The sequence below is a fragment of the Pollachius pollachius genome, assembly GCF_949987615.1.
Source record: "Pollachius pollachius genome assembly, chromosome: 8".
Classification (NCBI taxonomy): domain Eukaryota; kingdom Metazoa; phylum Chordata; class Actinopteri; order Gadiformes; family Gadidae; genus Pollachius; species Pollachius pollachius.
In genome coordinates this window covers 11,426,447-11,439,983 of record NC_136941.1, presented here as the reverse complement: position 1 = coordinate 11,439,983, position 13,537 = coordinate 11,426,447, and the positions used below count along the sequence as shown (strand labels likewise).

Genomic DNA, 13,537 nt, shown 5'->3' with positions numbered 1-13,537 from the left:
TATTGATCCATTTTTTTTCTATTGTACAGACCACCATTTGAATAAATGTTTTTTGGGGAAAAAACAGCACTATTTTGTGGCTTTTTTGGCTCGTTTTTTCACACGTTACTGTCACCCGTCTCAACTCACCGGAGGGCTGCTGCATGGAAGAGTGTAGACGCCAATGAACCTGCGTGCCCTACACCACGACCACAGGCCCTTGAGGGGGTTCCAGCTGCAGTGTTTGCTGGTGACGTGGTAGAGGAAGGGGTCCAGGCACGTGTTGAGGCTGACCAGGGCCAGGGTCACTCGCCGGGCGTAGTGGATGGCGGCGCCGGTGGCGCAGCCGCGGATGACCCCCATCCTGCGCAGCAGGTGCAGCAGGTGCACCACGTGGTAGGGCAGGAAGCAGAGCAGCGTGATGGCCAACACCGTGAGGATGATCCTGCGGGCCTTGTGGGACGTCCTGCCCTGGATGAGGGAGATGCGCCGCATGGCCAGCGGGTAGCACACCAGGATGATGACGGAGGGCAGCAGGGAGCAGAACACCAGGCTGAGCGCACTGTAGTGCACCAGGCGGCCGCTCCACTCCTCCTTGGCAAAGTTCTCGAAGCAGCTGACCTGGTCGCTCTCCAGCGGCCCCATGAGAATGAAGGTGAGCATGGCCACGCCGACGACTGCCCAGTGGAGCACGCTGACCGCCATGGCGTAGCGGGGGTTCTTGAACCTCAGGTAGCGGTGGGGGTGCACCACGGCCACGTAGCGGTCCACGCAGATGCAGGTCATGAAGCAGATGCTGATGTAGACGTTGGCGTACCACAGGGTGCCGGTCACCCGGCACGCCACGTCCCCGAAGATCCAGCGGTTGTTGTTCAGGTGGTAGTGGATGCGGAAGGGCAGCGTGAGGAGGATGGCGGTGTCGGCCAGGGCCAGGTTGATGATGAAGACGCTGGAGGAGGTGCGCGGGATGACCTTGAAGATGTAGAGGAATAGGGCCACCAGGTTGCTGGGCAGCCCTAGAACCAATGCCAAGCTGTAGACCACGGGGAAGAGGTGGTACTGGTAAGCAGACGATGGCTCGGTGCAGTTGGAGGAGGTCATGTTGTCGCTCGGTTGGTTGGTTGCCTGTTTGTTTTGTTGTGGTTGGGTTTTAGATGAAGTTCTTTGCTGTTAATGATACGATAAGGGAAATTATGATTTCAACATATATGGCTGGTATTTTATATGCAATGTTGAACAACCGTAAACATAGTTTATAGATGAAATGAAAAAAATGTATATACATTTTGATTAAAGTCCAATACAAGCTTGTTATCATCAATCCAGCAGTAGGGTGTACCTACCCAATCTCTGAGGAACTCTGACTCCCAGTCCAGTTCAGTATCGTAATGATCCCTAGGTCTCTATGTATGTAAACTAGTGTTTTAGTCCGGATTGCAATGTTCAGCAGGTGTCTACATATAGGGGCGTAGAGGAAGTTTTTGAGGCAGGAAATAGAGGTTAAGAACTGAAAGTGACACACACCAAGTCATATCAGAGTGTACATTTGTTGTAAGTTAATCCCAGTTTATAACACTAATTAAGAAATATTTAGAATCTTAATTGCCTCTTCATCCATAGGCAATAGTTAGTTATTGAACCATCGGATTATTGTTTTCCATAAAAACATTTTTGGTACAAATGTGAACAATGCCTGTTTCCTCACTAGATGGCGCCATGAACTAATATAGTATAAAGTATGATTGCGTCGTGAGCATAATTGGTATTTCATTGGTCAGCCACTGTGCATCTTATCAATCGATATTTTCTGCTATTATTGAAGGTGTCGGAGCTTTCCATTGCATTAACAAATCCAGTATACAATTTGAAAGTGTGGGTTTGCGTGTGGGCCCTTAATAAGAAATATTTTATAGAAAGAGAAGGTTGCCCTAAAGCCACGTCCATCCATTTAAAAACGCAAACTCTATTAATGACCAAAACAACCTGATTGTGTTAAAAGATTATAGCCTATTTAAACAGTGTCCAGATGAAGTGGGTTCCTTCATTTGTTGATCATGCCTGCAATTGGGACAAAAAGCCTATGATTGCCTTAATTTGTATGTAGTAATAAATTGTTATTATATATATATATATATATATATATATATATATATATATATATATATATATATATATATATATATATATATATAATTATTATAGTAATTCGAAATCCAAACTACTTTTCAATCCATTTTTTGAGAAGATAACAAAAGGCTACAGAACATTGATTCATCAAGGGAATACAATTATCTCTATAAGCTCTGGAGAGAGAATGGAGTATCTGTTATATATGTTTAAATAAGCACTAAACAAGCAAGTCAAATGGGACTTTAAATGTCTAGCCTGGTTCTGATTTATTTGTTTACTGTCTCGGAAGTAAATTCCAAAATGCCTTCCATTGTTTTGCTTTGGTCCAGTTCTTTGATCCTTTACGTTCCCCTGTTGGCTTTTATGAAAGGCGTTTTTTTTCTGCCCAACATGAACAGCATTCAATGCAGTGGTAGCCTTCTGATGAGTTACTCCCCTCTGAGCATGTTGCTCTTCAAGTGATTAGGGTGAAGCACAACCCCATTCGCACACGGCAGACTCTAGGCCAAAAAAACAATGGCCAACAATTTCAAATGACTGTTAGCTTCACCGTCTCCAAGAAGACTTTTGCCGTGTTAGCATACCAGCGCATTTCGAATAGTGTGGTGCATATATATATATATATATCTATGCAATCATTTAAAAGTTACAATTCCATTAATAAGGGCAGTGGCCAGTCTTTCAGATGGCGACCACAGAATTACCAAGAAAACCATGTTATTTTGAATGGGCTTCATAACTCTCAAGGGCAACAGAACCTTACACGAATATGGAGCCATGTGATGCTATAAGTTGGTCAACTGTGACCGCTGTGCTACGGTTATGATATAATGGGAGTGGTGCTGACGGCCCCAGGGGTCAGTAGTCATCATAAGAGCTGGAGAAGGACCAAGAGCTGAATAAGTCATCACCTGATGTTTGCATGACTGCATGGTGCTTCTGGGTCCCATGCGCTTTCAAATGCAGAGGAGGCAAAGGTCAAGTGGGATGGAGCACGATGCTCAGCATGTACATGGTCAGGGTTAATGAAACGAGCACCCGCGGTTCATTGGTGGTAAGTCATGGTAATCCTTATTTACATGTTGATTATTAATTAAACATGTCAATTGAAGCTCATTCAAACTCATTCAATTTACATTGAATGAGTTTGATCCACTAACCCAGTTTATTAAGATCAAACTAAAGCCTCCACATACTGCATCCATTGCGTTTATTCAAGATCATGTTCTTGGATCTTTCTCACTCTATTCTCTGTCTCTCCCACTCTCTGACTTCTTCTCCACCAGCAATATGATCACCATCATGTTCTAAATGCAAGATTACAAAGAAACAATAAAATGCATGGAGATCCAAGCCCATTGATGCATGCATGTGCATCATGCAGAAGACAGAGTGGAGCCTTGCTTTCACGGTAACCACTTCTCAACAAGGCGCTGCACCTGCCGCAGTCGACGGAGACGGAGGCAGCAGCTACGCCTCGCTCTCAGGAGTGTGGTTGCCTGCAGCACTCTCAAGCAGACTCAAACAGGCAGCGGGGTGGGGGGGGGTGGGGGGGGGGTAGAGAGCGCTGAAGAGAGAGTGAGCTAAAGTAGGTCACCCTCCTAGAAACCCACACATCCCCCCACCCCATGTGTTTCCAGCTGCATTCACTGCTCATGGCTGCCAGGGGGAGGCCTTTTCACCAAAGTCCAAATTCGAGTGGACAGCCATTCAGGCAACCATCCTCCTCACAGGCCCCACGATGGAGCCGCCTGCTTGTCTGCTCCCGCAAGACGCCACTCGGTTACTGTACTGGAAACAAAAGCAGCAGGGGAGTTAGGACATCAACAATCCATGACTGGCGTGGCACCTCACACCTCCCCAGTCCCCGCTCGCGAAACCTCTCCTCCCTTGGTGTGGGCTCAGATGTGTCCTGCTGTCATGAGATCCTTGCCACCCACACAGTGGTTCATGTCAGCAGCGAGGCTATGTGGAAACGAAACAACGTCGGGAACACACAAATGTGTCAGAAATGTTTGCAGATATCCAAGATTTATTAGGATCTATTATACTATAGGTCCAACCGTTCCAATCCGTCCATCAAGCCATCATCCATAAGGATTGAAATAGGGCTGGATCTTCAAACTCCTAGATGACAGCAGTCAAGGCAGAGGAGATAACCCCTCAAACCTGAGAGAGAATTTCTCCATCTTGCATGAACGGAACACATGCAACCTCTGACTGAATTGAGCCAGGGGGTAGATTCCATATCCTGGTCTCCTCCCAAGTCCTTAATTCCCTTGATTTTTTTGGATCAGCAGACTGCTGACACTACATGTTCTTATAGAAGCAGTAGAAGCTTTGATCTGAGAGGATGAAAATCAAAAGAGTGAATAAGAGAGAGAGAGAGAGATGGAGAAATGGTGAGAGAGAGAGGGAGAGAGAGGGAGAAATGGTGAGAGGAAGAGAGAGAGAGAGAGAGAGCAAGAGAGAGAGAGAGGGATACATGGTGAGAGGAAAAAAATTGAGAGAGAGAGAGAGAGAGAGAGAGAGTGGACAGAGATAACCTGTTTGTGACCTATGTCTCTGTGGCTAGACCTAACCACACCTGTTTTCCCTGGCAGGAAGGAGATTATCGTCCAGTAATATTCATACTGTATAAATCCTGCATATCAGTGGATGAAGTTATCAAGGGGTTAGTGAAGGAAGGGCCACGCCCTGTCAAAGCAAGGGAGAGGACAGAACAAAGGTGCTCTATAAAGCCGGGAGAGAAATCCTGAGCATCCCCTCTAATCCTGCTTTCCCGCTTCCACTGAATTAATCATGTCCTCTATTTTAGGGCAATAGAGCGGAAATGAACAGCCTCCAGTTGAAACATACGCAATGACTAATACAGTGCCATGAAATCATTCAAATGGATGGGTCTGGCTCGTCTCAAGTGTGTTTGTGCAAAATATTTTTACAAAAGTTTACATTTGCAAGAAAATAAATTACTAAGAGATGGGTTCATTGAGCTGATCTCTAAACATGTCATCATCCTAGCATCGTTGAGATATAATGAGTGAATCAGATCAGCATAGACCAGTACCCTTTCCATCAGATGGGATTCGTTGACTGGCACCACACCGATTGCTCTCAGATGTATCTTTTTTTTTTTTCATTGATTTCATTCAAGTGAGCCAGCGTGTGACGTCACCGCCTTGCTCATTTCCATGCAGCGGTCCAGCGCTCCCGTCCGGCGCTCTCGAGCTAAAGACGGAGTTCAGCTGAACGGGTGAACGTTTCGGGAGCGGAGCATCGAGGATCGTCCATTCGGATACTTAAAACCGGACATTTTCCATTCTGCGAAGGAAATGAAATTCTTCTTTTAAAGGTGCCCTTTATCATATCGCCGAAGATGACGGTGGATTTTGAAGACTGCATTAAGGACTCACCCCGCTTTAGGTAAGAACAATGTCGAGTTGAACAATTACAACGTTAACTTTGAATATATCTGCTTTTTAACATTAATACCGTTATCCATGACGATAATAAAAGCAACACATTTGAGAAATGTTGCGACAGAGCAATATCCACACTGATTTAGTAGCCTGTTCAAGTTCCAACTACCACGAGCGAGCCGTCATGTAGGGTCGGTCCTGTTTATCTTTGAAAATGTGACTACTAGATGTAATAACACACATGCCTGCTAGTACCGTTGTTGATTAAAACGGTACACCAGACCTCCAAACCTATTGAAAAACGCTTTCTCCCCTCCACAATCTGTCCACACGTAACGCCCAGCGTCCAGGGATGTGTGCGGGATGAGCTCCATTCGCCGTCACGTGCGCTCAGACCGGGATGTGCCCCAGAATGGGCACACAGCACACACGCATGGAGCAGGGATGACTATTTTCCTAGTATTAGAATAATTGTATGGTTATAGAGCCTAAAAAATGTGTTGTAGTGGTGTCAGTGTGGTCAACGACACAGCCAACTCTCTCTGACATACATTTCCATAACGGGAAAATACGTCATTAATGACTCGTGACAGGACGTCCAAAGCATGAAAGGATATCCTTTTGTTTATGAACTGCTTTAGGAACTGATGAAAGTGAAACCCTAAGAAGTATGTTCAAACAAAGTCACTTACTATTGGGATTAAGGGGTTCCACTACGACCAAACGCGCTGACTGCAGCCCACCAAAGGTTAGATAAATAACGCAGGAATTCCTCGACACCCAAAACACCACGCCTGTTGCCCACATAGACTGTAGACCCCGAGCCGTTTCGGCTCTGTGGGGAGTCCCAGCGCTTGCCTGCCTATCTGTTGAGCCTGCCTAGTTTAGATGCCTTTACACATGTTATGTGTGTGCGAGAGAGAGAGAGAGAATGAAAGAGAGATGGTGGGAATGAGAGAGAGATGGTGGGAAAGAGGGTGATAAAGAGGGTGAGACAGTGTGTGAGAGAGAGGGTGAGACAGTGTGTGTTAGTGAGAGAGAGAGGGTGAGAAATGTGTGTGTGTGTGTGTGTGTGTTTTACTCAGTGAGCGTGCATGTGTGTCTCTCAGAGATAGAATCTCAACTCCAAATTTAAGACTTCCAGACTTGGCAGTAGCACCTTAATGACGGCCATCTGGGTTGGAGAAAGGCACCTCCCAGGATGCGGAGAGAGGGGTATTAACGACAAACCTTCTCTCTAGACAGATGCAGCATGCTAGACAGACATATTGGCCCCCTCACCACCATCACCACCAAAGTCATTTATGAAAGCTTACGGCCTTACGGAAAGATCTCATTCGGGACTTTCTCCACTCCCACGTCCAACAGGCAGACAAACATATTTCCCCGGCTAGGGGATTTGAATGTGGAATGAAAGTATGCTCTGCCCGACTTATCTGTCTTCTGCTTCAGAGGTGTCCAACCGAAACACCCGCTGTGTGTGGACATGTTTCATACCATGCTCTACTCTGGTGTTCCTCTTGTTTCATGTCCGCAGTGAGGCAGTGAATGAAGCAGTGAAGCATTGAAGCACCTGGTCTTATGGTGAGGCTGGTGAAACAACTGGACCAGATGCTCAATTAGACGCACCACACAACTGATCATTTTAGTCGGTTGAGACGGCCACAAGGTTTTGAGAGGACATTCAAACAGTTCTTTAAATGGCCGTTAAAGTAGTATGACTGCTCTGTGAAAAACACCGGAGGGCAGATGACTAGTAAGAGAGTTGTCTCGGAATAACAGGAAAATCAAGCAAGTTGTTTTCTCTCCATATTTTGAAATGACGCTTCACTGTTTAATCACGTAGAATCATGCCAGAAACAGATTTTGTCGTATGACTCCTGTATGTACTAGTTATTCAGAAGAGTAGTTCTTCAGTGCCGGAAATGTAAAATAACCTAAAAGAGTTTTACGATTTGCAAGATAATGCATGGTGAACACTTTTCATTGGTCAGTTGATACCAATGAGAACTTATATGGCACATGACATGGCCAACACATTAATCTCCTTCCAGTTATGCCTCCCTAATGTGTATTTTCCATCCAGTCTCTATGGTTATACCCGGACACCAGCAGACAGATGTTAGGTTGCAACCACGTTGACGGCTCCACATCTGCTTTTCAGAAACCACAGTGGGCCACAGTGGGCCCCATGTATGTTTGCTGACAACATTGGCTCTGTGCAACGTTTGAGCTGTTCTATCCTCAGTGACGCGCTAACTTGAGGTCCCTCACGTGCACTGTTAGAACATGAGTCAACAAGAGGCTGATCTCGCCTATCAAACATCCCACACAATATGTTTTTTCTGAGAGCCACACTCTACAATACGGTGTTTCTAATGAGTGCTTGTTGGTGAGCCAATGATCTAGGGCTCCATCCTACATTACCATGACCTAGTGTTTAATGATGCCCAGAAGGACAGTTTGTGAAGAACAAACAACTAGTGAATGAAAGTCTCTTTAATCACACTCTGTCAGAGAACCAAGTGGGTTCAGCTCTTTCCCCATCCCACGTGTTTGCAGAACTTGTTAGTGTCCACACGGATCCACCCTGGTGTCCTTCCAGTCTAGCAGCAGAATATGTCCATTGTCCAGGCAGCGCCTTGCCTTCCGCCCCAGTGACCGACCCTTTTCACACACAATATGAAGAAGCCCCCGAGATTCCTCGCTTCCGCTCCCACCACCATGTGAAGAGCTGGAGGGGGTGGTGACGTCAGGGCTGTCTCTGAGCCGATGGGGGTTGTTAGTAACTCATGGTAAGTGGTGCAATGCATTGGTAGATGAAGGACGTCCTACCCTAAACTCAAGGGCCAAAGAACAGGGTCCTGTAGCACTAACTGCTTCTGCATCTCCAGTATGAGAGAAGTTGAAGAGGGATGGATGGATTGGGTGGATGTCTTTATGGATGGCTAAATCAGATAAAGGGATGGGTGGTTTTGGTGGAGGTGTGACCCAATGTCAGATGAAAGAGGTGCCTGTCCAGTGACATGGCTGCTGCATTGGAATGCAAGACATGTGACCTCATGTCAAGCTGCCCGGAAGAGAGCTTGACATTAATAAACCTAATCAGGGTCTTTCAAGCTCCAACTGAACTTCGACAGCATCGTGGCAAAACACGGACTATAAATGGCATGGCAATGTGTGTGGAGTGCCCGCGAACGGTGCATCACAGCGACTATGAATTCATCTTGAAACAGCTGTGTAATTCCAAATCAACCAAGCTACATAATCACGCTAACCAGGCCCTTCTACCGCCTCTCCCTGTTGAAGTAGGAACACCAGAGATATTCCTGCAGAGCCTCAATTGAATGACCTTGAGTTCACACAGCAAGGTTTTTTGCCATGATGTTATGAAGGGTGAGGCATCTGTGGAGTTCAGAGCTCCAGGTAATGAAAGTTACAGGGATTAATTCAACTGTTTGAAGGTGGTGTTTTTTAATCGGGGATTGGCCCATATTCATCCGCTCAATCCCTCCACTGCCAGGGATCACACCTGGAAGGGAAACGCTGGCGTGCTTGGTGGCATCTTTGATGCAGGGAACTTAACACCTATCTACAGATAACAAAGGAATGAGTATGAAGTGTATTTGCAGGTGAGTTGGCCACTCAGAAGGATTCTCAGCACCTTTTTACCTTTACATTAAGGGAAAATTCATCCTGAAATGGCAGTGACTCTTCAGATTATTTTACTTTTGGGATGAAAATGTCCAAGTTCAACGTGATAATAGCGGGGGGAAAAGGTAGATAATGTGTTTTGATCCTTTGGGTCTTGATTGATTTGAGGGTGCAAAAGAGATAAAGCATGCTATATAGCTTTGCTAAGACTGGAATATGAACCTAACCCCCAGAAGGCAGGCCCTATATATGTAGTACCTGAAGTTCAAATCAGGGTTTGAAAATAGTAATAATAATCTACTCCCTGCATGTTATTCAACAGTGATAAAGTGATGCACGAGAGGCCTAAATTCATGTGAATGTAATGAGGGCATTATGTCAGTGGAGACTTAACTCTGTTGAAATGGATTACGATGCATTGATGATGTCACCGAGTCTTTCTGTTGGACATTGTGGTTGTGGTAGTGGGGGTGGTGGGGGTTGCCCCCCTAAACTCCCTCTCATCTCATTTTCATGAATAGCAACTTTTCAGCCCATGCGTGGACAAAGAGCCATGCGGAGCAGGGTCCTGCATTCTGAGTAGTGTGCTAATCTTTTCTCTAAAGGACATCCTAAGAGAGTACAAAGCATGTCTGGGATGGGTGCCAGCGCAAAAAGGACCTGCTCTTCCCGCCTTTTGCCATGCACAAGCAGCGGTGGTGTGTGAACAGTTTAATAAGTGGAACCTAATGAAACGCAGAAGCTGAACTTAATGGCCATCGTTCTGAAAAATTCCAGTTGCCTTTCTTGTCCCTCTGCTATCCGGTGTTATAAAAGGAAAGTGTGTGTTGAGTCAACGTTGTATCAGCTCTGCCAGAAGGTCCTTGAGGCGCAAACCAGACTGCGAGGAGTGGATGTGAAGCAACAAGTGAGACCAGAAAGGCTGTTTAGTTAATCCTGGGAGTCCGGCCTCTGACCCTCATCCAAGCCCTCTGGACCAACTTTGTAGTGATATTAAATTATAATTGCTTAGTAGATTGGATTCTGGTCATCTAAAGCAAACATCTGCTTTAAATTCACAGTGGTTGTTCAATATCAAATGTCTCATACTGTTTCTAAGGGAAAATCCAACTACTTTGATATTGATAAAAAGGGCTCCAATTAAATTTTAAGATCTCACATTTTGCACTATAGTAATGCCCCCCTGAATACAAATGATCGCAGTGTATTTACAAAACTGACATCTACAAAATATTAAACTCATATATAAACGTTTGCCTTGCCTAACATATCTTTGCTCTAACATGTTTCTTGTAAATATTGTATCTTTGTAAATGTTATACAATTTGGGTACTTTCAATAACAGTCCATAGGTATGTATTTAAGAAATAAACAACAATATTCTCTCATAGCATTGTATGTATACCACAACTGGGTAAATGTTAATATGATCCTGATCACATAATAGAAATATGAAATTTACTTCTTTAACCCTCTGTATTGAAGGCACTCCCCCTGGACTGCAATGAGATATCACAGAGAACTGCCGGTTCTGCCTTGTCTAAAAGGCTATAACTCTCAGTTATGTAAATAATCAGACTAATGTCCCTGTTAGATTATCCATTCTCTGCAGAGCTTTTTAGATTGAGTACAGGAAAGGTTGGCGGAATAGGAAGCTAGGAGATAGATATGAAGCTGGATTCTTTTTTTTCAGTGCTTTCACATCAATTTAACATTTTTAACGGATCGGTCTGACACAGGCTGTTTCATCTCTATTGAACTTATGACCTTTTACATATTTTTATTACGCTTCAGGTTTCAGCCCTTGGACACAAGCAGTTTTTACTCAGTTTTGACATGCTTTACAATATTTTCCAACTGATGGGTTTCCATTTCATAAACAGCATAGTTGTAAAGTACCCACATTCCTGCATATGGCTTCATGATTGTTGAGCACATTATTTTAAGACTGTAATGTATTGTTTTGTAGAAGGCATTTGCTGCCCTTCTGGATTATCTCAAGTTCCAACTGATAAGGTCGATGTTAGGCCAAAGTGTCATTGCGTAGCCTGAGACGTTTGACAATGCAGGCATATCTTTTTAAGGATTTGTTTGAATAACTAGTAAGCAAGAAAATACCCTAATTTAAGATTAGTTTACCTCGAGCCGACTTCAGTATATCAACTTTGTATCTCTTTTCTTGCATCTGTCCCTATAATTAATTGATGATTGTTCGGGCTCTAGTCAAGAGTTGACCTTTTGGTCAACGGCCAAACACTTTGTCTTCCATTGACTCTTTTTTATCACAGTGTATAGCTGTGCTGTTAAGCTCAGCCTCATGTACACACACTTAGGTGTATTGATAAGACTGTTAAAGTAATGGGTTTGATTTATAGGCAGTAGAATGTATGTAAACATTCACTTCTATGGTTACCAGGCCTTTTGGAATAATGTGCTGGTCATTTTCACTCAGGACATAGAAATGTATTTGAATGTAATTTGAATATTTTAACCATCAACTTTACTTTGGCAGCTAAAAGTACCCCAAATGCTAAAGGATATGGCAAAGTAATAGTTAGTAGTTAAATGCATTAACTTGGAGATGTAGAGGTAGAGAACGTGCTTTTATGTGATCTGTGAGACACATCAAAGGCAATGTGGCCTGACAGGCACAACAAACACAGAAACAATGAATGCATATTTCTCAGCCACCTCCATGGTTTTGCTCCGGAGGCACCAGGCGTTTTGAAATGCTGAATCACACAAGTTACCAAGGCAAGCATCTGTTTTGGATTTGCGCTTCCCTTTTCTCCATCTCATTCTCTGACTCTCTCTGACTCTCTCCTTACCTCAAACACCCCGCTCTCCCCCTCTTCCCTCCTCTTGGCTTTCCCCTGGTGAGCGTGGGTGGACTTCCTGGTCGTGGCTGGGCCAGAACAGGGCCACGGGGATGTGTCAGGAAATGCGTAAGCTTGTTGAAATATTGAAAGGGGGGTTTGGAGAGAAGGGTATGAGCCCTTGGTTACGGAGGCCGCCTGGGATGGGGTTGCTGAAATCCCGAGACTCCCCATCTATGACGTTGGCAGCCTGCCTCATCAGTGATGACCAGCATCGTCTGAATCATACTGTTGAATCATCGTACATTTTACATCCATTCAGGATTCTCCTTTATTGCCTTTCACTATATTGAATGAAGCAACCGTTTCTACCCATTTATTCCAGCTGAGGAATCCCATTGTCCCTATTAATTGTGTTTGTCAGAAGTTGTTTTGATAAAAAGAAGATGGATAACCATGTCCGCTTATTAAATCTAGGAGGTGTTATTTATAAAGGTTGATACAAGTCCTACTAATGGATATCAGTGGTTTTCCCCGCTCCACTACTGATTTTGCTCAGGATCTGTGGTGCCTGACACAGTGGATCTATCAGCATCCTGGTTCAGGGACTGACGGGATGGGGTCAAGGGGGCTCAGCAATGGGCCAGAGCGTGACGTAGAGGACAGGTCGCTGACCGCAGCACAGCGGAAACATCTGGGGGAAGAACCTTAGGAAGTGGCGGGACCAACCCCTCTCCCAATGCCCCCCGCTAATCCAGCGGCTGAACAGACCACGAAGTTGAGACTTTTCATTGAATGATGTATGTGGGAACCACACACAAACACACAATAGACTTGGTTAAACCAACCACATTCACAAGTGAATGTATTCCTGTCCCGTTGCTATTCATTTAATGATTTCTCTGCTTTTGGATCACAAAGTTAAACAGGAATAAAGTATCACTTTTCACATTTACCAACCAAACCCTTGTGAGCAAACAGCTGCCATCGCCATCCATCTGGTCATTGTCTTGAGTTGTTTTAGCGTGATATCTTGTCTACGCACGGGCCATCTCCCCGGTTCTCAGACAGGAAAGAGCAGAATGCTTCACGCGTCTGGTATGTCTTTCTATTGCAAGCCAAGCTGCATGTTTAGCCCACAAAAATGCCGGGAAAAAACTCCCAGCTCAGCCCCACAACCACTGTTGAACATTGTGGCTGTTTAGAGAAGAGGGACTTTCACTGGCGGCATTCACATGTCTCACTCAAATGTCAGTGTTAGAGGGGGGGCTGGCAGGCCCATTTAGGTCTTCTCCTTACCCAGTCACCGATTCAGCCGGATGTGATCCATAAAATGGGGGAAAAAAAGAGCTTGGAGTGGCCCCGAGTCTGTGGAGCCTCATTGTATTTCTCCAGACAATAAAACCTTGTCATGTTGGCTCATTCCCACGGCTCAGGGCCTTATGAGGTCCAGAAGCTCCTCTCTGTCACCCCCAAATATCTACATTGAGATGCTTGCGTGTCGGAGTAATGCTGGACCACCCTGTGCTAATATAAACC

The 13,537-nt window shown here is 44.9% G+C and overlaps 2 protein-coding genes across 2 annotated transcripts in view; one reads left to right on the top strand and one right to left on the bottom strand.

Moving 5' to 3' along the window:
- Positions 1-120: 120 nt before the first annotated feature.
- Positions 121-1,419, bottom strand: LOC307079258 (lysophosphatidic acid receptor 6; the record flags this gene model as incomplete). Its single annotated transcript, XM_079741470.1, has 2 exons — positions 1,323-1,419; positions 121-1,146 (listed from the first exon to the last, which is right to left on the bottom strand). Exon 2 carries the CDS (start codon positions 1,078-1,080, stop codon positions 121-123), a length of 960 nt encoding a protein of 319 aa, XP_079597596.1. The 5' UTR covers positions 1,081-1,146; positions 1,323-1,419.
- A 3,948-nt stretch (positions 1,420-5,367) lies between these two features.
- Positions 5,368-13,537, top strand: part of acap3a (ArfGAP with coiled-coil, ankyrin repeat and PH domains 3a) — a 50,148-nt gene continuing 41,978 nt past the window's right edge. The window contains exon 1 of the mRNA XM_079740919.1: positions 5,368-5,532. Coding sequence (XP_079597045.1) covers positions 5,486-5,532 — 47 coding nt within the window. The 5' untranslated portion in view covers positions 5,368-5,485. The remainder of the gene's footprint in view (positions 5,533-13,537) is intronic.